Source organism: Chaetodon trifascialis, chromosome 11, assembly GCF_039877785.1.
Source record: "Chaetodon trifascialis isolate fChaTrf1 chromosome 11, fChaTrf1.hap1, whole genome shotgun sequence".
NCBI classification, from domain to species: Eukaryota; Metazoa; Chordata; class Actinopteri; order Chaetodontiformes; family Chaetodontidae; genus Chaetodon; species Chaetodon trifascialis.
In genome coordinates, this window is record NC_092066.1 from 28,170,001 (window position 1) to 28,195,510 (window position 25,510).

Here is a 25,510-nt window from a genome sequence, read left to right on the forward strand (position 1 = left end):
CATCAGTTTTCAGTGCCACACTGATTAATGTCCACACACTCCTCCACTGTATTCATTCATTCATTCATTCATTCATTCATTCATTCATTCATTCATCAACCTTTATTTAATGCAAGAAGAATCATTGAGGGCCTTATTTCCAATTATGTCTTAAATACAGTGAAAGCAGAATAAATACACAAAAAATTTAAATTAATTACAGAGAAAACAACAGAACACAGTTAAAATGGTTACATTCAAGAGTTAGGGAGTTTGCCATCATGGTTAGAAATTGATCCATTCGTACAATTGTGTTAAGTTTTCAGGTGTGTTGCACAATGTGCTAAGTGTGTGCAGCACAAAAACTAAAAGCACTTTTACCAAATTGTGTTGCCTGTATGTTGCCTGTAGGACTTTGATAATTAGCCATTCATGTGAGCAAGTCAAATAATGAGTATAGGAACAGTTTAATGAGGAAGAGATGTATGAGGGACCTTTTAAATAAATAAAAACCAAGCCTGTCACATCTGTTAGAGATGTCTAGCCAAACTTTGCGTACAAGATGCAATGATGAGTAGAATAACTATAACGAATAATGAATCTTGTGTATCAGGAGTGATACAATAAATCTAGGGATATAAAAGTGGAGACAGACATTTCTATAGATAACATCACCATAATCCAAAAAAGACAAGAAGACAACCCTTATCTCTCTCTCTCTCTCTCTCTCTCTCTCTCCTCTCTCTCTCTCTCTCTCTCTCTCTCTCTCTCTCTCTCTCTCTCAATGTTGCATCTTAAGGTCAGTGCTTCCCAAATGCAACACAGCAGTTAAAAGACAGGTACTGCCATAGCAGCTGTAAGGCACCTGTTCATCTACACATGACAGACCATGGATGACCCAGCAACAAGTACAGGAAGATAGTTAGTATGACTGTCCTCAGCAACTGTTTCAGTGGATGTCCCAGGGTGTACATCAATGGAAAAGTGAGGTTGAGGAACCGAGCAACTCTCAAAGGGCAGAGTGAGCTGCAGCAGTGGTGTGTCTCAGAGGCTTGTTACGGTACAGACAATGGCACAGAGGTTTTGGGATCTCCAAATGACTGTGAGCAACATTGCTTGAAACTTGAATGCTGCAATTATGAAAAGGGGCATGAGGAGCTCATCCTTCTTCCACAGATCATCCTGCAGATGCTGGTTATCTTCAGTTATCTGTGAGTAGACAGGCTGGCAGTTATCACATACATCCATGGTCAAACTCACAGCTAGCTTAGCCACTAGACTAAAGGCAAGGCAGACCAGGGGCAGCAGCAGAAGCTCAAGAGCAAGGAGTGATATTTGTGATCAGTCTCTCAAGTGGAAGTCCACGACTGACAGGAGTAAGAGAATTCTGGAATGTTGAGGAAATACAATCCAGCAAAAGTCTCTGACTTGGAGCCCCAGTTGGCTAAAAGCAAGCCATTACTAGCTACTATCAAATTCCACTTGTGGAACAAATGTAAGAATTGGCAACTGTGAACAAACCAGGAAAGGCTGGTTCGAGTGTTGGGTAGCCACAGTCAAGCGGCAGTGGAATCCATTCATGAAATGAACAAAAAATAGGACATATTTCCAGAAAAGTTAAAAGCGCAGCGAAGAAGTATGAACAAACTGTATCAGACCAGACGCCAAGTGATGCAGAGTGATAATAGTTCCATGATGAACAAAACCAGGAACCACAAATCACTGTGACCAAGTTTAGATGGACTTCTACCATCAAAATCAATAACAGCCTCTATACCAAAAATTATACAACCATACATTTTTTAGGGTGAATATGACCCAAAATCATTCAGAACTGAACAACACTGTCAATCAGGATTACATTTTTCCCTGACATTTTCCATAATTTAATACTGTTACTGCTATCTATATGTATGGCTCAGTCACATAATGTTAGCTTAGTATTTATGCCTAAACTCTAAACAGGTTTGTTTTTCCAGGTTTTTTACGTTTGTGAGAAGTGACCAACAAAGCCCAGTGAAGTAAAACACATTTGTTGTGAAGAGATACAGAGCTAACATGTCAGCATATAACGTTAGACAGCAATGTACATAACGTGTAATTGAGGGGTGAAAAGTATTACGTGAAACAAATACATGTGAAACATTAGACCAGTTATTATCTCTAGTAAAAACACACAAGCTAAACTTACTAAAGTTATCAAAGTAAAGGTATAGTGAGTATATTGTAGAAATCCCATGTGCTATTCTCTATGTACACATTTGTCATGTCAGACCATTGACACTTAACCATAATGAGGCACAAATCTGCATGGAATAGACTTTATCCTGCACCATGTCAAAATAACTGAAGGTGGATTATTAATCTTACAAAATAACTTTCTTATGTAACCGAAAAACTGCTCAACACCCAAAGCTATTATGTGGATTGTACTATGTCCATTTTTGACAGAACTTTCCATTTCATGAGTTCACAAGTTTTTATTTGTTGGACAATTATTACCACATTTATGTTTTAAAATGTTCATCAACGCTGCTGATTATCTGTTTGATATCCTTTCATAATACTTTAGCGAGAACTGCATAATTTATATTGTGAATGGTCAGCACCATAATAAAGGTCTTGTTCTGCTCATATTTACTCATCTATCATATTTCCTACTTGTACTAAAAAACTACAAGCAAAACTCTGTCACAAGATGTTAAATAGACAAAGTTTTGTGCAACACAGCTACTTAAGATGGCCAACAATCATTTTCCCCATTTATAAGCCTATCAAATAGATAATGAATAACATTACAGAAAAGCTTCAAACCTGAAATTTAGACTGCATTATTTTCAGCGGATAAACTGGGAACTGATGCATATACACACACATTTGGAGGGATATTTGAATAACGTCTGTCATCTCTGTTAAAGGTGTGGCCGTGTATGCAGGGTCATAGGTAGCATCCAGCCTTCCTCCTCCTCCTCAAGGTGCAGACAAGGTCTCTTTATTGGTGTAGATGTTAGAAAGGCTTGAGCTGCTGCATAGGGAACAATGGATTTGCCAACACATCACGTCTTTGCAGGAAACAGTAGCCTGGACAGCTGTAATAGAATTGCATTTCTTATGAACACCAAACAGTAGGACATAAGGCACAAGCAATATTACCAGCATCTGAAAAGGTCTAATCGATCCCTGAGAATAACTTCAGATATGTTAGGAAAAGGCTGGGTTGGAAATAGGGTGGCTATATCACTATTTGTGTCACTACAATCAGGAAAAGGTAGCTACATAAAATTCAGGATCTCTGCTTTGTTGGAAGGACTGTATTATTTATATTCATCAATTCAAAAAAAGTGGATCATAATATGCATATACAGCTACATTCACAATTCATATTGTTCACCCAGCTCTGCACTAATCAGCACACCTCTGTCTGCCCTGACAGTAGCCACCCCACCGCTCCCTCAGTCTTGCTAGCCCACTCACTGTGCTAGTTTTAAGTGTTAGCCGGCACATTGCAGCTGAAGCACTAGTGGTACCTAAACTTGTCAAGACCCACCAAATGGCTAAGTTTGTTCTCTTCAACATCCAGTTACCTACACAAAGTTGTTTACATTGTCTTACCCTCCCACGAACAACTCAGTGACAGCTGGTGGTTCAATTAACTGGTATTATTCGAGAACATGACACACTTGTAAGGATATTTATAAACACCCCTCCTCAAATATCCCTACAAGATGTTCCAGTTTAACTGGTGGTATGACTAATTGAATTAATAATAATTAATTGAACTGGAATGCTGCTTGTGATGCACACATACAATACCTAATTAGTCATCTTGGCCTGAGACCAACAACATCACAAACCAACTAAAACAGTAGGTGACACCATCAAAGTGTTTGCTATGGAGTTACTTTATAGTAGCAGCACTAGCTAACTCAGTTGCAGACGAACAAATGTTAAAACATACTCATAGCTAGCAAGCCATGTGCACAGGACTAGCTTGTGGCACCACAGCAAACTAAACGTTAGCAAAAAGTTACTAAAATGTTTTTACTCACTGTTTCAATGCTTGGGGAAGGGTCCTGGATTGTTGCAATGGATCCTTTCTTCAATATTGATGTGGATACTCTCGTGTCATATAGCACCTGATTATGTATGCACACACTTTAACAACTAACAACTTGGAATAGGTCAAAGCAAGTCTCCAAAAACAAAATCCATTGTCTTCAACATTGTTCTCCTATGGAAGGCTATGGAGTGATGTATTTGATGCACTGCCACCAGGAATAATGCACTGTTCATGGAAAGTTTTCAGTGACATAGTGCGTCCTCTCACATGGGAAGAAGGGAGCAGTGAGGGCACATGATTATGAAAACAAAATTCTTATTGGATTGTAAAGCTGGGATGCGATCTTGTTGTTGAGGAGCTAGAGGCAATGGCAGTAGTATGTTCTTCATACTACTCTTATGTACTACATATTGTCAGAGCTTTTATTTTACATCTCAGTTTCAAGAAAACAAAAATCAGTGAGACCCATTTTCACAATATGGAACCCTCAGCATACAGAATTCTAAAGTGTTTTTACAATTTAAAACATTTGTATGTCACAATTGGCCAAAAATTAATTTGATTATTCCTTCAAACAAAAAACCCTCATAGGTTAGAACCATTCCCTCCAGACCTTTGTGCACCATCAATGTATGTACACTAAAAGTGTTTATGCCACTGGCAGGCTAAGATTGTTATTCTAAGTGTCTCAAAGCATTATGGAAAGGAGATAATAGAGATAGAGATAAACCTGTTAGTTAAAGAGTAAGATCAGTTTTGTTTAACCAGAGACAGTTGTTGCTTTCACCAAAACCACCAAACTCCATTTACAGAGACATTAATTTTCAGTGTTTCCCCTAGAATTTTTTTCAGGCCCGGTGGCACCCACCGAAGAAACCCTAAACAGACTAGACGCGTGGGATGGTGTATTGGCGCAGTTAGATTAAGTCAGATGGCACAGCAAGCAGTCTGCAATTCTGCAATTATTATATTTGCATTCAAATTTTTGTTCACCCAGACTGTATTCGAGATCACAAGGAGAGGGTGATGTAATAAAGTGCATTTATTGGATACAAATGGAACATGCTTGATTACACATTGGCACTTCAACCACACAGTGTGCACTGTTCTGTGCTGCACTTGATTTTTCTCGGTTTAGAGAAGAACTTCACCAAGGCACTGTGGTAGGGGAATTTCCTACACATAACTGAGATTCTATCAGTTATGAATAATCTAAACTAACAAACATTAAACATAGAAGTTTTTTATTAATTTTATTATAACAGAGTTACATTTGACAATGTCTGGGGGAAAATGACCCCTTAGTCAGTGGCGGCTCCTACAAATTTATCAGGGAGGACAACTTTTGTGATGATGGCTAACACGACCCATTCAATGAGTAAAATAATAATAAATTAAAGTCAGATAGCTAACTTTACAGTGTTACATTGTATTGTTTAATTTGGTTTTCCTAGATGGCAACACCAGATATGAATTGTACATACTGTAGAGTATTTCTGTAAAACTATATCAAGTTAAGTGTCTCAAATACAATAAATTAGGTTCCAGAATAAAACACTTCCACCGTGGCCATCAACAGATACACTGTCATCTACTTGTTTGCCCATGAAATCACTGTTAGCACAGTCCACAATTTATAGGCACCATGGATGCCATAGTAATAATCAAATTATACTATCATCAAAACTGTAATTAATCAAATCTTAACAGAACATGTTCAGTATATACAGTATTTGGCTGGCAATATGCAATCAATACAACTATTTACAATTCAACATTTGGAGAGTACAACATAACACAACTCACCAAACGCACTCACTCATCTCCCGACGACTGAACGGTGATTCCCTTAATGAAATGATAGAGTTGCAGTTGCTAGCCATGTCGATCTTGCAGTCGCCCAAGTCCCGATAGTGCGCGCTGAAAGTATCTTTTTTTTTTCTCGGTGTGCCGTACGTATAGTCCGCGCACGCATCAGTGCGTATGAGTAGTCTGCTGCGAAAAGTTTAAATCCGGACAGTCGGGTCCCAAATCCTTCATCCTTTTCTTGTCCACATCCGACCGATGAAACAATCGAGTTTTCCTCACCACAGTCGCCATCCTTCCTTTACATTCTCCGCTAAATATAATATAAGCTAAACAAAGCGGCGCCATAGTTGGCTTGCTACAAACCTTAAACATCCAATAAAATATGCCCGAGCTCTCAGGAGCGGTACTCGCATCGTTACTAGGCAACGAAGCAGGTTGACTCACGTCGCGCTGCACAGAGGCGCTCCTAAATGTAAATGATTATTGAATTATGAATGAATGGATAGGTGGCTTATTTTTGGCATATTGATTTTTTTTTTTTTTTTTTTCTTTTTGGCCTGGCGAGGGGTCTCCTTGGCCTGGCGGCCTGTACAATGGTAAGGGAAACACTCATTTTATCATTGTAAAACTGGCTTAATTCAAACATGACAGAAACAAAAATAAAACTCACCAAAACCAACTCTGGTTTGGTTGAAATAAACTTTTGATTCACTTCACAGACATAATAATTTGTCCATCTTTCTTGGAAAGCATGACATTCCACACCTATTTTTCTTTTTTGGACATCATCGCTGATGAAGCATGACAGCAATGTTTCAGCAACCACTCGGTTTGTATGCTATTTTAGCTTATTTTCTTTTATTGCACAAAAAAGTAATTGATATTTAGGGATCTTTTATTTCTGAGTTGTTTATTTTTCTATTTGTGAACTGCCTCAACGGCTGGATCAAAGTGTCTCAAGGGCCGGATACGGGCTAGAGACTGAACACTCTGTGTTTACACTGAACCCTGTTGTAGTTCCTACACACAAACTAAAAAAAATATGTGCTCCGCTTACGTCTTCAGATGGTTACAAACAACATATCCACAGCTGATTACACTGACTCAATGTGTCAATGTTATGTATTATTATTAGCCATGGTACTATTAGCATTGGTAGTACCACAGCAGAAACAAAACCTGGGAAGTACCAGTCCAAAGGCCAGCCTTGCCACCAACAGAATTCAAACAGTTCTTCCATACTGACCAAGGAGAATACCAGATATAGCACACAAGTGACTGACTGGCTGTGCATGTGTGTGTGTAGCTGGGGCCTCAGACAGTATTCCTGTCAGCTGTTCAAAAGTCCTCCTACCTGGCCTTATTTAGACAAGCACTATTCTGACGCACACACACAGGTACCCTGCCCCCCCCACCCCCACAAACAGACACACACACAGTCATGTTTCCATCACTTTTGGGGACATTACATAGATTTACTTGACTGTTTCTTTATTGATCCCAATTTGGAAAATTATTCCATTGCAGTAGTAGTTTAGTAGTTTAGTCATACAGACAAGAACAAAATCTATTTTAAAAAAATGTACTACATTCATTTCCTTGAGACCTTAACTATCACCATAGCTACTACTTGCCACAACCATTACCTTTACTCTATCCTTAGCCTAAACTAAACTTAACCTTAACCTAACCTTAATCCAAGTCTTGTGACTTGTGTCTTAACCCCATAGGAGAGGGAATCCCCACAATGTGACTGTGTAAACAGCTTTTTGTCTCCACAACATGGGTAATGCATAGCCATGCACACACGTACGCACAGACACACATGCATACACACATACACATGCATACACACATGCATACATACACACACACACACACACACACACACACATTCATAGGTAAGACATTCTTTCACTTGTGCGCACACACTGTCATGAAAACCCACATGCACAAAAACACAAACTGGCAATCTGGTAATGTGCCAACTTGCTTCTCTCCCTCCAGTCCACTCACCTACTCTTTTGACCTCTCTGTCCTTGTGTTTTCTCACTTTGTTCCCACTCTCTCCTTCACTACCTTGACATCTTTCTCCCAGATGATGAGAAAAGCGATGCAAGCCGAAACCCTCCCACACATTTCTGGGCAGAAGGTATTCACTGGCTGTCTACACTGCAACTTTCAAAGACTGCATCTAAGATTTCCTACATTCCATCTCCAGTTGTTATTGCTCTGGGTTTGACTGTCTATGTGTGTGCTCATGCTTACATGTATTTAAAACATACACACAGGGATGAACATGTGTGCCCCTAGTCCTCATCCTTGTGTGACTGTGGCAGTAACACACTCAAATAAACCACTTATACAAGCTCATAAAGTTTCCATGCATATATTCAGGGGTTGAGACAAGTTTCTTTGTACCCATTTGTAGGCCATCATGCCTGCAGAATCATGAGGACTGTCTGAAGCCATTGATGTATACATTCTGCTGTGTTCCACCTTACATCGCGTGCACAATTTGCACAGCATGGACAGTTTAAGTTGACACAGTCCTCTCTCCCCTAACAGCAAAGCAGAGCTTTCTTTCTTGATGGAAATAGATGGAACTGCCAAAAAGAACATGGAGGTAAGCCTAGTCCTTGATCCCTGCCTTTCTGACCCAATAGCAGACATTTTCACAGTGTCTTGACTTTTGTAGAGATGGAACAATGAAATATCGTTTCAGATTTCAAGAGGGGACATATTACTCTAATTACCACAAAGCAAACATATGAGTGATCAATCGCTGTCACCATCTCGGCTCAACCTGACTGATCCTAAATCATCCTGTGACAAGTTTTAGTTGCTAGATGACAGTAGAATAGAATTTATTGTCTCCAAATGGAAGAAAATTGTTTCCACAGACTGCATTATGTTCACTTCCAGAACATAGATAAACTTACATGCAACATAAATGCATTACAGAATACATACTGTATTACTGTATTTGTCAAGCTATGCAAATCAGAACTGCTATAGCGGTGGGACAAAACCTCAGCTAAAACATGCCTTTTTCTGTCTCAATGTCCACTATCTAGGTGAGAAGGGAGTAGAGTAAAAAAATGGTTTGAGGAGGTACTATGGTCATGTGGTATTCAGGATTTTAACATAATGTCCAATTGCAGCTGAATATCTGTCTACTGGCAGATAAATTATTCTACTAACAAGTTTATGGAAATTTTTATCAGACTTAAATAGTTGTTAAGTCACAGAAGATAATCCACAAATATGTGCCATGATCCACAAATAGATGCAGGCTCCAGACAGGAGCCGGCTCCAATCGTTCACTTCAAAGAGCCGGCTCTAAGAGCAGTTTCGTCCGCGACCAACGCATCACTAATTCCTCTACCTGTTCCACTGTCACAAAAAATAGCGGCGCGACTTGGTGGGTGTTACCCTGGTAATTTCTCTGCATGAGAAATACAAGGCGTGGCATGTGACCATGTGAACAGGTTGAAATGCGTGTGTCTCAAGGCCAATGCGTGAGGCTTGAGAACTTTGTGGTTGTGTTATAGCTTGACATTTTACCACCGCCCCTCGGAACATTTACTGCGCAGGTATTGAAAGTAATGTCGAGTTTGTAGGCTGAGGTAGAGTGAAAAAGTTTCAGATAGCCGATCCTTTCACTCGCCTCATTTTGAAAACGTCCACATCATGTGCACTTCAGCACTGCGTGTTACTTGCGCATGACGCCCCTCACAGCGCCTATAGCATAGTGTTAGACTGAATAGATTGGCCCCTATGTATTGAGCCCAATGTCACAGATAGCTGATTTAGAATTTTCTTCAATATCGGGACCGATACCAATATCGGATCAGTGCATCCCTACCCAAAACCATGCAAAAGTATCAGAAATCACGAGTGGGGCCACTCCAGAGAATGACCAAAAGACAAGGCAAACTGGCGGGATCACTCCAGAAGGTGACACAGAGATTGGGCAAATAGGTGAGACTGCTTAGGTGGCCAGCCAGGAGGCTGCAAAGATGGGAGAGACTGGAGGTGAAGGAAGGACTCCTCTGAAGACCCTCCAGGACCCAGGCAGGAGGCTAGCGGCAAAACCAAACCCCTTGGGAGGTCACACTGGAAGCCAGCTACGTAGGTGGAAGTAGTCTGGAGGCTGTCACCAAGGATGGGGTGCCAGACTGGAGACCAGCAGCTGGAGGCCAGTGACAGGGTTACAGGACTGGAGGCTGGCAACAGAGCTGCAGGATAGGAGACTGGCAGCTGGAAGACTAGCTGGTGAGCCAGTGGAGCCAGGGAAACAGGAGGCTGCTGAAACACAGCCCAAGGAGACTGCTGAATAAATGGAACTGAGGAACACTAAGGCACAGGAATTCATCACTGTTGCAGCTCAAGCTAAACAGCCAGGGATCATTATAGCTCAGGAACCAGGGACCACTCAGCAGGAATAAGAGATTGCTGCAGCTCAACAGGAAAATGAGATTGCTGCAGCTCAGCAGGAACAAGAAATGGTTTCAGCACATGCACAAATGTTGCCACAAAGCCAAAATGTTGACTGTGATGCAAGTTTAATAACAAGTTTAGAATAACCGCACTCGACACTGAAATGACACTTGAAGGGAACACTTAAGGGAACACTTAATCATCAAAATATAAAACCAAGTCAGTTAAACTGTCAATCTGTCCATTTAGGAAGCACAAGTGCTTGTGACTCAATTACACCTGCGTTGGTGTAAATGAAAGTGACAATGGGTGCAATGGCAAGGCAAAAGCAATACAACCCTCAAAAAGGGAATGGCTTTGCATGTGATGGCGGCAGACATTTGCTCTCTCCATATCTTTCCTAACTTTTTCTTCTCTAGTTTTGAGTTCTGTTAGTGTCCTTGTCACTATGTTCACATGAGCCAGTACCTGCAGCCCAGTCAGGTTGCATAGGTAGTTCAGCTTCTCCAGGATGGCAAATCCATACGTGCGGTTGCAAGAAGGTTTGCTGTGTCTCCCAGCACTGTCTCAAGAGCATGGAGGAGATACCAGAAGACCAGCCGTTACACGATTGTCAGACCCTATGCTGGTGCAGTGGGCCCTGGGTTCCTCCTGCTGCAGGACAATGCTCAGCCTCATGTGGCCTGAGTGTGTAGGCAGTTCCTGGATGATAAAGGTACTGATGTCATTGACTGGCCTTCACGTTGCCCTGACCTAAATCCAATTGAGCACCTATGGAACTCTATGTATCGGTGCATCCAACGCTGCCAAGTACTGACACAGACTGCTAGTTTGATTTTTGGTGTGATTTTGAATCCTGCCCTTAGTGGGTTAATGATTTTGGTTTCCACTGAACGTTGTTACATCATTTTATTCTCAACAAATTATACAATGTACATCAGTAAAGATTTTCAACTTGTATAATTCATTCATCATTCAGTTCAATTCAATTCAATTCAGTTCAATATACCTTTATTAGTCCTGTACGGGGAAATTCCAATTTACAGCAGCATCAGTAAAAGATAGATTAGATAGATAAAGTAAAAACAATAAGTATATACAAAAGAGCGTAATAAAAAATCATCTGTATGTATATATACATATATATAAATACATGCAGCACTTTAGCATTAGCTTAATGCTAACACGTGATAACACGGGACCTGAGGCTAACACAGGGTACTCAAACTGCTGCTGATTACACAGTGGATTTTCTCACAATCGCTGTGGACTCGGGTTGGAATGACACCGCGCTTCAGGGAGTGTTTATTCATGGACTCACTGAGTGTTTGCAGGAAGAAATCGCCACCAGAGAGAAACCTGTAGATCTGCACCTCTCCCCATCCCCAGCAGACCCTGGTCTCACATCGCCGTAGACTTTGTCACCGGCCTGCCTCCCTCCTGAGGTAACTCAATCATACTCACCATTGTTGACCGTTTCTCTAAGGCCGCTCATTTCATCGCTCTCCCCAAGCTTCCCTCTGCTTTAGAGACGGCCGAGCTCCTGGTCTCCCAGGTTTTTTGGCTCCACGGGATCCCAGCGGACATTACCTCCGACCGCGGACCACAGTTCGCGTCACAAGTCTTGAAGGCTTTCGCCAAGGCCCTAGGGGCCACTGTCAGCCTAACCTCCGGTTTCCACCCAGAATCCAATGGGCAAACAGAACGAGCCAACCAGGATCCGGAGACGGCGCTCAGGTGCATCTGCTCTGAGAACCCGACTGACTGGAGCTCGTTCCTCCCCTGGGTGGAGTACGCCCACAACACCCTCACCTCTTCGGCCAGTGGACTCTCCCCATTCGAGGCCTCCCTAGGCTACCAACCTCCTCTCTTTCCAGCACAGGAGGCCGAGATTGCTGTTCTGTCCGTGGCAGACCAGGTCAGGAGGATCAAGGGGTCTTGGCAGACGGCCACTAGGGTTCTAGAACGCAACCAGGGGGTGAAGCAACGAGCTGCGGACCGCCATAGGACTCCTGCTCCAGAGAACAGACCAGGTCAGTACTCTGGAGCAGTTTCGACATTTGATATATTATCTTTGCCCTATTTATAATTAAATATGGGGTTTCAATGTTTTGCAAATCATCATATTCTGTTTCTATTTACATTTTACACAGTGTCCCCACTTTTTTGGAAACGGGGTTGCAGAAAAACATCCATAAATTTGCAATTAGTAGCTACAGCAACAGGTGGCCACATTCTCTCATGAGCTGATGAAGCTGAAGTCTGTGCTATAAGAAAGCAGAAACAAGTCAACCAAGAAAATGCATTCAGACAACAGGAGAGAATAAGAAGGGTAGCAGCCTGGGTACAACCAGCAGGTCTAAGACAAAGTGGAATATCTTTATTTAATCCAACAGTTCAGTTGTTCGGAAACTTAGTTAGCTCACATTAGACGATTTAGCTAAAGGTACAGAGAGATTTTCAGTGGCAGTGCTCCTTCTGTTCCTCCTCCCACAAAGGAGCAGATACTGTTCCTACTGCTGGGTTGATGCCCTTCTATGGCCCTGGCCAGCTCTAACCTAACTGTCTGTGGCCACGACATGCAAAACCATTCCACCTTTGGTAGTCATATTGTTTTTGTCTCTCCATTGCACCTCACTTTCATTTTCACCAAAGCAGGGGTTATTGAGTCACAATCCCTTGTACTTCCTAAAGGGACAGATTGACATTCCTGTTTAACTGACTTGGTGTTATACTGTGATGATTTAGTGTTCCCTTAATTTTTTTTGAGCAGTGTATATTTGTTGTGGGAAAATTATTGACATTTCTAAAACCTGTAACATTTTTAAGTCAAATTAAATGTCAAGATAATTTATGTTTACAGATGTTTATGCACATTTGCAAATCGCTTTACATTTTTTTATGAATATAAGTTTACACAACACAAATAAAAAATAACTTGTGCTTGTGGACAGTGAAATATTTGTGGATCATAGCACACATTTGTGGATTGTTGTCTGCGGGTTACAACTATTAAAGACCAATAAAATCCACATAGATTCCACATAGACTCAGGAGGCCAATATGGCACTGATGAACTGCTTTCAAACCACTGACTGGGATGTGTTGTGTAGTCCTCAAGGGGAGGACATTGACAGTTTAACAATCTGCATCATGGACATCAACTTCTCTGTGGAAAACACTGTGCCGACCAGGAAAGTATTGTGTTTCCCAAATAACAATCCCTGGGTATCCCCGGAACTGAAAGCCATACTGAAGGATTAAAAGAGGGTCTTTCAATCAGGGGACAAAAATTAGCTGACGAGGGTGCCTTTAGGGGGACAATACCAGAGAGGTTTGTAGAGGCCTGAAAACCATCAAGGTCACAGCAGTGCCCGGGGAGAAGCCCTGAATCTGGAGACCAGGAATGGGCAAATGAACTGAACCTGTTTTTCAGTAGATTTGATTCTACCCCCAGTGGAACCAACTGGAACACAATGAGGTCATCACCAACTGGTGTCACCTGCACATTAATGCCAGCAAGACAAAGGAGATGGTGACAGACTTCTGCAGGAATGTGCCACGAATTACACCATTGAGCATCCAGGGATTGGACATTGAGATTGTGAACAAGTAAACAACACAGATGTCCTGTACAGGAAGGGCCAAAGTCGTCTGCACCTGCTAAGAAGACTGAGGTCCTCTGGAGTATGTAGGACACTGTTAAAAACTTTTTACGACTCTGTGGTGGCATCTGCAGTTTTCTATGCAGTGATCTGCTGGGGTTGTGGAAGCTCTGAGAGGGCCAGAAAAAGACTAAACAAACTAGCCAGGAGAACTGGCTCTGTCCTGGACTGCCCTCTGGACAACATCGAGGAGGTGGGTGAGAGGAGGATGTAAGCCAAGTTGACATCAATCATGGACAACCTCTACAGCACCTCCTGTAAAAGACTGCTGCATCCATTGTGTCAGACATTTTTCCAAAAACGTTAAAAAAATGTGTCCAGCATACATGTCTACGCATTTATATATTCGCACCACACAAAAAATTGCTTCATGTTTGGTGTGACCACACCATTAGGGGGCAGATATTGCTGAAGTTGCAATAAAATTCTATTATGACAAGGAGGGGGACCTAAATAACACAATTAGTTACAGCACACAGTTTACTTTACCTTCCAATTAAGTTTGATAACCTGAAAGTGAAACTGAGTTGTCTGATAAGTCAACAACTGTCAATACTGATAGAGATGATGAACAACAGGTACCCTGATGGGGGGAATGCTACCCATGTAATATCAACATTTCCAGTTAAAGTCCAGCTTGAGACCTGTGTACATCATCCCCTATTACTCTTGCCCCTCACATTCTGTCAGCATCTAGTTATTATAAAGGCAGAAAACAGGAGAAAATACTTACAGAAAAATGCATGCATTAACAGTGATTTAGTGGTGGCTTTCTTAAATAGTCTTGCCAAGGATTTTTTACCTGGAGATAGCAATCTCTACTTTGGTTTTGGCAATGGCTGCTGCTCTCACTGCTCCCTCGATGGCTCGATCCACCTTTTGTTTGGTCTTGGTGTTCTTCAGTGGGATCAGCTGCTTCCTGATGCCCCGGGTCAGTACGTTGTTCTTGTACTTCCCTTCTTCCTTGGCGCCATCAGGAAAGATGGTGCAGCCGTAGCCATGGCGCTTATTGTTCAACCACTCTCCTTCATACTTCATGCCGTTGGAGCGCTCAGAGACACCAAAGCCGCTGCGCTTGTCATTCTTCCACTCACCCATGTAGGACTCAGTGGTGGTGGCATCCACATTGTCCTCCAGAGGCAGGTAGTCATCGCCTGGGTCTCCATCTCCAAAGCTGATTGTGGAGTTGGCATCACTTGAACTGATGCGGCTCATTGTGGTGTCACTATGTGCTGAGCTGCGCTTACTTGAAATGGATGAGCGTGAGTCTGATTTGCGCAGTCGCTGAAGGCTACCAAATAGGGAGCCCCGGCGAAAAAGACCCTTCTTTTTCTCTGAACCTTCTCCGTCTGAGTGGAAGTTGAGTACAAAGCCACCTCGTGTACCAGCTGGACTGTCAGACAGGCTGTCACGCAATACTGTACCATTACTCTGCTCACTGCGTAGGGAAGCCAGTGAGGTTCGTAGAGGTGAGCGGATAACAGAGGCCATACCGTATGGAACACTTTGACGTACACCGTAGCCATGACGCATTCCACCTGTCCACTGACCCTGGTACGTACCTAAGGCAGAAACACAGGTGAATAGTAATAAAAATGAGTGTCACAATAAGAGAATCACTAATAGACTACAGGAGTCACTGAAGACAAGTATATATGGAAATTGAAAATGCTTAATGCATGGTTTTGTGTTCTCTGAACTGGCAGCAAGATCTAAACTTACCCCATAAATGATTACAATAACTTTTATAACCAATGACTATGATATAATTGCAGATGCAACTAGTCAGTTAACAGAAGGTTAATCAGTAACTGTTTTGATCATAATTTTTTAAAGCAATCAATAATCAGTTGTGAAGACAATTGTTGGTCACAACCCTGAACTCAACCCTATATTAGCTATTTAGTGGGCTTGGATATTTACAGGCCTTTTCATTCATTTCTATGAATGAATTAAGTGAAAAGCATTTATTACATCTCATACATTGTGTACTTGCTTGCTAGTGCTTGAGACTGAAGACCATGAACGAACAATGAAATGGCTATTCGTGCCAGTTAAGATGAATTTACACTTTGTGTTAAGGAGACAGCAAACGGACAAGATCAAACACCGATGCAGTTTGGGCTCTGATGTTGAGCACTGGATGATTCATACTAGTGATGTTCGATACCACCAATTTCCTTTCCGATCCAATACTGAGTAAAATTCAGGCTGGTATCGGCGATGCCGATCCGATACCTATACTTTATGCAAATACACCTAATGTGTCTGGTAAATCTAAAAAAAGTAGTGTATTTCAAATCATAGCTTCATAAAGAATGCAAGATAGTAATATCCATCCATCCATCCATTATCTTCCGCTTATCCGGGGCCGGGTTGCGGGGGGAGCAGTCTGAGCAGGGACGCCCAGACTTCCCTCTCCCCGGACACTTCCTCTAACTCTTCCGGGGGGATCCCGAGGCGTTCCCAGGCCAGCCGAGTGACGTAGTCACCCCAGCGTGTCCTGGGTCTTCCCCGGGGCCTCCTCCCGGTGGGACATGCCTGGAACACCTCCCTAGGGAGGCGTCCAGGGGGCATCCGATAGAGATGCCCGAGCCACCTCAGCTGACTCCTCTCGATGCGGAGGAGCAGCGACTCTACTCTGAGCTCCTCCCGGGTGACAGAGCTCCTCACCCTATCTCTAAGGGAGCGCTCCGCCACCCTGCGGAGGAAACTCATTTCAGCCGCTTGTATCCGGGACCTCGTTCTTTCGGTCATGACCCAAAGTTCATGACCATAGGTGAGGGTAGGAACGTAGATTGACCGGTAAATCGAGAGCTTCGCCTTTCGGCTCAGCTCCTTCTTTACCACGACAGACCGATACAGCGACCGCATTACTGCAGCCGCTGCACCGATCCGCCTGTCAATCTCACGTTCCATCCTTCCCTCACTCGTGAACAGGATCCCAAGATACTTAAACTCCTCCACTTGAGGCAGGAACTCTCCTCCAACCTGAAGGGAGCAAGCCACCTTTTTCCGGTCGAGAACCATGGCCTCGGACTTGGAGGTGCTAACTCTCATCCCAGCTGCTTCACACTCGGCTGCGAACCGCCCCAGCGCATGCTGAAGGTCCTGGCTCGAGGAAGCCAACAAGACAACATCATCCGCGAAAAGCAGAGACGAAATCTGCCGGCCCCCGAACCGAACCCCCTCCGGCCCCTGGCTGCGCCTAGAAATCCTGTCCATAAAAATGATGAACAGAACCGGTGACATAGGGCAGCCCTGCCGGAGTCCAACATGCACTGGGAACAGGTCCGACTTACTGCCGGCAATGCGGACCAAGCTCCTGCTCCGGTTGTACAGGGACTGTACAGCCCTCAACAGAGGGCCTCCAACCCCATACTCCTGGAGCACCTCCCACAGAATGACGCGAGGGACACGGTCGAATGCCTTCTCCAAGTCCACGAAGCACATGTGGACTGTTTGGGCAAACTCCCATGAACCCTCAAGCACCCTGTGGAGGGTATAGAGCTGGTCCAGTGTTCCACGGCCAGGACGAAAACCGCATTGTTCCTCTTGAATCCGGGGTTCGACTATCGGCCGGATTCTCCTCTCTAGTACCCTGGAATAGACTTTACCAGGGAGGCTGAGGAGTGTGATCCCCCGATAGTTGGAACACACCCTCCGGTCCCCCTTTTTAAAAAGAGGGACCACCACCCCAGTCTGCCAGTCCAGAGGCACTGTCCCCGTCTGCCACGCGATGCTGCAGAGGCGTGTCAACCAAGACAGTCCTACAACATCCAGAGACTTGAGGTACTCAGGGCGGATCTCATCCACCCCCGGCGCTTTGCCACCGAGGAGCTTGCGAACTGCCTCAGTGACTTCAGCCCCGGTGATGAATGAATCGACCTCCAAGTCCCCAGTCTCTGCTTCCTCTACGGAAGACATGACAGAGGGATTGAGGAGATCCTCGAAGTATTCCTTCCACCGCCCGACAATATCCCCAGTCGAGGTCAACAGCTCCCCACCTCCACTGTAAACAGTGTTGACAGAAAGCTGCTTCCCCCTCCTGAGGCGCCGAACGGTTTGCCAGAATTTCCTCGAGGCCAACCGGTAGTCCTCCTCCATGGCCTCCCCGAACTCCTCCCAGACCCGAGTTTTTGCTTCTACAACCGCCCGAGCTGCCGCACGCTTGGTCTGCCGGTACCCATCAGCTGCCTCAGGAGTCCTATGAGCCAACCAGGCCCGATAGGACTCCTTCTTCAGCTTGACGGCATCCCTTACTTCCGGTGTCCACCACCGGGTTCGGGGGTTGCCGCCACGACAGGCACCGCCGACTTTACGGCCACAGCTATGGACGGCTGCATCAACAATGGAAGTGGAGAACATGGTCCATTCGGACTCAATGTCTCCAACCTCCCTCGGGATCTGGTTGAAGCTCTCCCGGAGGTGGGAGTTGAAAACTTCCCTGACAGCAGGTTCCGCCAGACGTTCCCAACAGACCCTCACGGTACGTTTGGGTCTGCCAAGTCTGTCCCGCTTCTTCCCCTGCCAGCGAATCCAACTCACCACCAGGTGGTGATCAGTTGACAGCTCAGCCCCTCTCTTTACCCGAGTGTCCAAGACATACCGCCGAAGGTCAGATGATACGACTACAAAGTCGATCATTGACCTCCGGCCTAGGGTGTCCTGGTGCCACGTGCACTGATGGACACCCTTATGCTCGAACATGGTGTTCGTTATGGACAAACTGTGACTAGCACAGAAATCCAATAACAGAACACCACTCGGGTTCAGATCGGGGAGGCCGTTCCTCCCAATCACTCCCCTCCAGGTGTCACTGTCGCTGCCCACGTGAGCATTGAAGTCTCCCAGCAGAACAATGGAGTCCCCGGTTGGAGCACTTTCCAGTACCCCTCCCAGGGACTCCAAGAAGGCCGGGTACTCTACGCTACTGTTCGGCCCGTAGGCCGAAACAATAGTGAGAGACCTATCCCCAACCCGAAGGCGCAGGGAAGCGACCCTCTCGCTCAGCGGGGAGAACTCCAACACATGGCGGCTGAGCTGGGGGGCTATAAGCAAGCCCACACCAGCTCGCCGCCTCTCACCGCGGGCAACTCCAGAGTAGAAGAGAGTCCAGCCTCTCTCAAGGAGTTGGGTTCCCGAGCCCAGACTGTGCGTGGAGGTGAGCCCGACTATCTCTAGCCGGTACCGCTCAACCTCCCGCACTAGCTCAGGCTCTTTCCCCCACAGTGAGGTGACATTCCATGTCCCCATAGCCAGAGTCGTTGTCCAGGATTTGGGTCGTCGGGGCCCCCGCCCACGACTGCTACCCATTCCACATAGCACCGGCCCCTTCTGATCCTTCCTGCGGGTGGTGGGCCTACGGGAAGGCGGGCCCACGTCGCTCCTTCGGGCTGTGCCCGGCCGGGTCCCGTGGGCAAAGACCCGGCCACCAGGCGCTCGCCTGCGAGCCCCAACCCCAGGCCTGGCTCCAGGGCGGGGCCCCGGTGACGCCAATCCGGGCGACGTACGCTTCCTTGCTTTAATTTCTTTCATAAGGGGCTACTTGAACTGCTCTTAGTCTGACCCGTCACCTAGAACCTGTTTGCCTTGGGAGACCCTACCAGGGGCATTAAGCCCCGGACAACATAGCCTCTAGGATCATTCGGGTACTCAAACTCCTCCACCACGATAAGGTGGCAGTTCAAGGAGGAGAGATAGTAATACTAATTTCTTTATTTATCCATTTTAAACTCAGAAGCATTTTGAGGTAGCGACATCATTTACAATATAGCTGAGCTAATACAACCACAGAAAAACCAAACAGAGGACACAATCGGACAAAATATGTGAAAATGGTGTTTCACACAGTAAAAAAAGAAAATAGGGTGACTCAAATTGAAATTGCCAGTAAAATATTTAATTAAATAAATAAATGCCACAATAATTGCACAAGTTTGTCAATACCTACATTTTAAAATATTCATTGAATGGTTAAAGCGAATATTAACAGATATATTTTTCAGATAAAATGTTTATCTTTTCTGGTATATATTTTTCTAAGTTCACCATGGCTATTTTGTCGCAATTGCTCTGTATAATTTACTGACATCTAGTCTATGTAATTAACTTTAAATGATCAATTCTTTAGGAAATCTTACCTTAATAAATCTAGGCTTTTTTGCATATGTGAGATTATCTCAGTGATAAACATATTATTACTCCAAGCTGAACTCATGCAGTTATTTGTTGAACCATGTATTTATTTCATTACTTATTTCATAACCATATTTATTAATTTGAACAACTCCATATTTTCTCCCTCTGTACCTGGATAGTGCCTGCCTGCAGCACCAAAGGATTCCGCCAGAGACGTCTGTCTTGCCCTAGCAGCAGCACCTGACACTGCACTCTCCTCCTCTGTGCGCCTCACCAGAAATGCCTCATATTCTGTGTTGTGGTTTAACCTGAGGTGTTTCACAAGGTTTGTTGTGTTGCCACAACTCCTTACTGTTTTTCCACAGATATCGCAAACTGCGTCTTGGCCGTCTGTGTAGCTGAAATAACCCCACACATGACTGCGTTTCCGCTGAGCCATAGTGTCTATAGCCTGAGACTGACTGACTGACTGAGCAGTGTGCCGCTGCGTTTCCCCATTACGCACTTACCCAGGTGGAAGAAAAAGTACTTCCCACCAATCACGTGTCATTTAGACAAAATCTCAATAGTTTAGTTACTTTCCACTGTGCTCCTGTTAATGATATACATTACCTCAAATGACTGAAGTATGAAAAGTATCAATATTTTGATTTGGGAATCGATTTTAGAGCATACAGATCTGGTATCGGAGGTATCGATATTTCAGTATTGATCCGCACATCACTAATTCATACCTTTATGTTAACTTGAGCAAAGACCCCTGACCAAAGACCTCTGCAAAGATTTTAAGGACCAATTAAATCAGGTATTTGACATCAGTTTGCTGCTGAAATTGTTTAACAAATTAGACAACAGACATTGTTGATTGTCCTCCACGCAAAAGGTCAACATTATACCCCCACAATAATGCTGGATGCATTTATTTTACCCTCACTCTACATAGCACTGTAAGTCTGTACATATCACTAAATTTATAGATGGGCAACTTCACTCACGCTGCTGGTTCCCTTTTTAAAGTTCTTCATTCTGGAAGGACCTCAGGTTTATGCGTATATAAATGCATATATATATATATAAATGCATATATATATAACTCTCCAGACATGGTCACTGTTTTTGTAATTATTTTTTATAATTATTTAATTCAATGAAGATGGCTCATTTCACAAAAACTGAAAATTTAACATGTGCAAAAGTATGTGAACCCTTTTATTACTAGTTTGTGGCTTCATCTTTTGCAGCCTTTACTTCAACCAAACGTCTTCTGTAACCACTAGCCAGTCTCTTGCGTCTGCTTATGGGGCTTTTTGCCCATTCCTCCTTGCAGAATTCAGCCAGTTGAGAGAGGTTGGAGGGACATCTGGCATGTACCAACTTCTTCAGGTCTCACCACAACATTTCAATTGGATAAAGTTCCGGACTTTGACTGGTCCAGTCCAGAGTACGAATCCTCTTTCTCTGAAGCCATTCCTTTGTAGTTTTGCTGGAATGCGTTGGGTCATTGTCTTGTTGCATAATCCATTTTTGTCCCAGCTTCAACTCCTGAACTGATGGCAGGAGATTCTGGTTAAGAATTTGTTGATATGCCCGAGAATTCATGGTTCCTTGAATAAAGATACGGAGTTGTCCAGGTCCCAAAGCCCCAGACCTTCACATTTCCACCACCATGCTCCACTGTTGGGAGGAGGTTCTTTTCTTTCATATGCAGTGTTGGCTTTTTTTATTTTGATTATGACCAAATAATTCTATTTTGGATTCGCCTGTCCAGAGAATGGATTTCCAGAAGGCCTCTGGTTTGTCCAAGGGCTCTTTGGCAAAGTTGAAACGGCACCTTTGCTCTTTTTCTTCTTCTTCTAGCAACCCTCCCATGAATGTCATGGATACTCAATTTTCGTCTGATTATGTTTAAAAGAAGAAAATTAAACATAGGAGGTTAGCTCCATGGTATACTCCTCAAACCCGCAAATTAAAGCAAACTTCACGGAAAATAGAAAGGAAATGGCGTTCTACCAATTTGGAAGAATTTCGGTCCGCCTGGCAAGACAGTCTTAAAATATACAGGAAAGCCCTCCGCAGTGCCAGGGCAGCCTATTACTCTGCACTAATAGAGGAAAATAAGAACAATCCCAGGTTTCTCTTCAGCACTGTAGCCAGGCTGACAGAGAGCCATAATTCTGTTGAACCATGTATTCCTTTAGCTCTGAACAGTAATGACTTCATGAGCTTCTTTAATGATAAAATTCTAACTATTAGAGACAGAATTCATCGACTCCTGCCGTTAACAGGTACTGTTTTGTCTTCAAACGCAGAAATCGTAGAAACTGTTACTCAGTCTGTCGCAGTTTTAGACTGTTTTACTCCTGTTGACCTTCACCAACTAATTTCAATAATTTCATCATCAAAATCATCTACCTGTATTTTAGATCCTATCCCGACTAAGCTGTTTAAAGAAGTATTACCTCTAATTGACTCTTCAGTTTTAGACATGATCAATCTCTCTTTATCAACAGGCTACGTACCACAGTCCTTTAAAGTAGCTGTGATAAAACCGCTACTGAAAAAGCCTACTCTTGATCCAGGGGTTTTAGCCAACTATAGACCGATATCCAACCTTCCCTTTCTCTCAAAAACTCTTGAGAAAGCAGTTGCCAATCAGCTGTGCGACTTTCTAAACAATAATAGTTTATTGGAGGATTTCCAGTCAGGATTTAGAGTGCATCATAGCACAGAGACAGCACTGGTTAAAGTTACAAATGACCTTCTAATTGCATCTGATAAAGGATTTGTCTCTGTACTAGTCTTACTGGATCTTAGTGCTGCATTTGACACCATTGACCATGGCATCCTATTGCAGACACTGGAACATTTCATTGGCATTAAGGGAACTGCACTAAGCTGGTTTAAATCTTGGCTATACAAATAAAATTGAAAAAATTGAATTGAATTATAGACGCATGCACATTTGTCCCAGATGCTACCAGAGAGGTCTGCAACAGGTGATGTGTGGATTTTTCTGGTGCTTTTGGGCGATAGTTTTAATGGGTGTCCACTTCTATGCAGAGTTGGTGTCATGTTGAAGGAATCCCTTCAAAAATGTAAGTGTTAATACTTTATTTTCATCAATTAACAGGCTCTGTGGGGGCCATACCATCATTTCCAGGACTTCTTGTTCTTATTTATGCTGAAGATAGTTCTTCAATTCAATTCAATTCAATTCAATTTTATTTGTATAGCGCCAAATCACAACAGAAGTTGTCTCAGGACACTTTCCATATAGAGCTGGTACAGACCAAGCTCTTTTATCTACAAAGAAACCAACAATTCCCCCATGAGCAAGCACTTGGCGACAGTGGCGAGGAAAAACTTCCTTTTAACAGGCAGAAACCTCGAGCAGAACCAGACTCTGGGTGGGCGGCCATCTGCCTCCACCAGTTGGGTGAGAGAGGAAGAGCAAGAGAGGGAGAGTGAGACAGACAGACAGACAGACAGACAGAAATGCAGTCAGAGAGAGAGAGAGAGACAGAGAGACAGAGAGACAGACATGCAATCACAGTAATAGTGACAGTGGATGTAATAATAGCAGTAGCAGTTGCAGTGGATGTCAGGCAGGGCCAAGGCAGGAGACGCAGCTGAAATCCACAATCCAGATTCAGCCACTGTCTATGGGAACCTGCAAGATGACTTTCTTAATGACATTGGCTGTATGTTTGGGGTCATTGTCCTGCTACTGAATAAATTTGGGGCCAATCATACACCTCCCTGATGGTATTGCATGATGGATAAGTATCTACCTGTATTTCTCAGCATTGAGGACGCCATTAATCCTTACCAAATCATTATTGTACCGCTCTCCAGTCCTTCGCCAAACAAATTTCCACAACAGCCAAATATCAGCAGGGGCAATGAGGATGAGTACAGGGCTGCTGTGGACAACTTTGTCACGTGGTGTGAACAGAACCTTCTGCAACTAAACATGGCAAAGACTAAGGAACTGGTAGTGGACCTGAGGAGAACCAAGGCACCACTGAACCCTGTTTCTATCCAGGGGGTCAGCATGGACATTGTGGAGGATTACAAGTACTTGGGGGTACATATTGACAATAACCTGGACTGGGCAAAGAACACCGATGCTCTCTACAGGAAGGGCCTGAGGTGACTGAGGTCCTTCAACATCTGCTGGACTATGCTCAGTGTAACCCAAGTTATTAGGCATTAAATATTATATTGTAATCCAGAAATGTCAGTTAAAAATGATGATGGTAAAATTCAGATTTTCCATGCAGAAATAAATTAGAAGTTGATTAAAAAGACAAACTAATACATTAATAAATGCATTCACTCTAAAAAAGGGTTAAAGTCTTCAATCTAAAAATATTTCATGTCATTTCATTGGAGGTGAAAGTGCTTAATGTGCTTAATTTGTGACATTTGTAAAGATTCAGGTGACATGGGAGACGAGTTCAGGTGATGTGCACATGATACAGGGCTGATATCCCTTACCAGCCTATCAGAGCCCAGCTCGCTCTGTGTCGATTAAGCTCACTCGCATTTCCGATTTTCTCTCTCTTCTGCGAAAACGGGATCAGACACAGACACACCTTGGATTGCTCTGAAGATTTACACACAGGATTGTGTTGGAGAAATTGATATTTTAGTTTTTTGCTGAAGATACAAGAGGTTGAGAGGAGAAGGTTTCCCTTTTTGGCAGTTCGTCGAATTAAGTGGAGATATCATGCCGCCGTCGAGCTGAGAAAAAAACGTGAGTGTTGGCTAACTTGTCGGCGCCATGTTTGCTAACAGCAGTCATATTAGCCGTTTAAAGTCGAGCAAGAGCTATTGCTTTGTGAAGTAAATATCTAAAACGCTATTTACTCTGTCCTCATGTCACCTGTCTCTGCAAGGTGACAAAAACCTGGAGTTTGTGAGCCATGCTCCTTTACAAGTTGGAGTGTGTGCATATGACTGAACTTTTCTGGTGAGTGAATTTTATTGTTAATTTTGTGAGTGAATTAGTTGTTACCGACCTGTTGTTTACGGTTAAATAATCAAGGAGATGCTAATTTGAGCTTGCGTTATTTCTGTACATGCCGTGCATAAGGCCATGCGCAGTAAGTTACCCCCCCCCCCCCCCCCGCAGTTTTTTTTTATGCACGGTGGTGATGAGTAAAAGAGTGAGAATAATGTGTGGTCGGAGCAACTAATTTATACAGGTGTTTGTCAGAAAAATATTTAAATGGTTATTTCTGATTAGTTGTCATGTATATAGTTGATTAAATGAACATTAATAGGAAGCACAGTAAGAAATGCCATAGTTTAAGCAGTTTAAGACCCTAAATTTGTGTGTAAAAGTTTAAGAGTAAATGCGTAATTTTTCTTTTGGCCTATTGCAGGCCGAGTCTTTTTCTTTGTTCCT

General features: G+C 43.5%; 1 protein-coding gene across 1 annotated transcript in view; it reads right to left on the reverse strand.

The window, feature by feature from the left end:
- LOC139339311 (junctophilin-1-like) overlaps window positions 1–25,510 on the reverse strand; it is a 91,307-nt gene that overhangs the window by 45,844 nt on the left and 19,953 nt on the right. Inside the window, exon 2 of the mRNA XM_070974867.1 lies at window positions 14,759–15,518. Within this exon, the coding sequence (XP_070830968.1) occupies window positions 14,759–15,518 (760 nt within the window). The remainder of the gene's footprint in view (window positions 1–14,758; window positions 15,519–25,510) is intronic.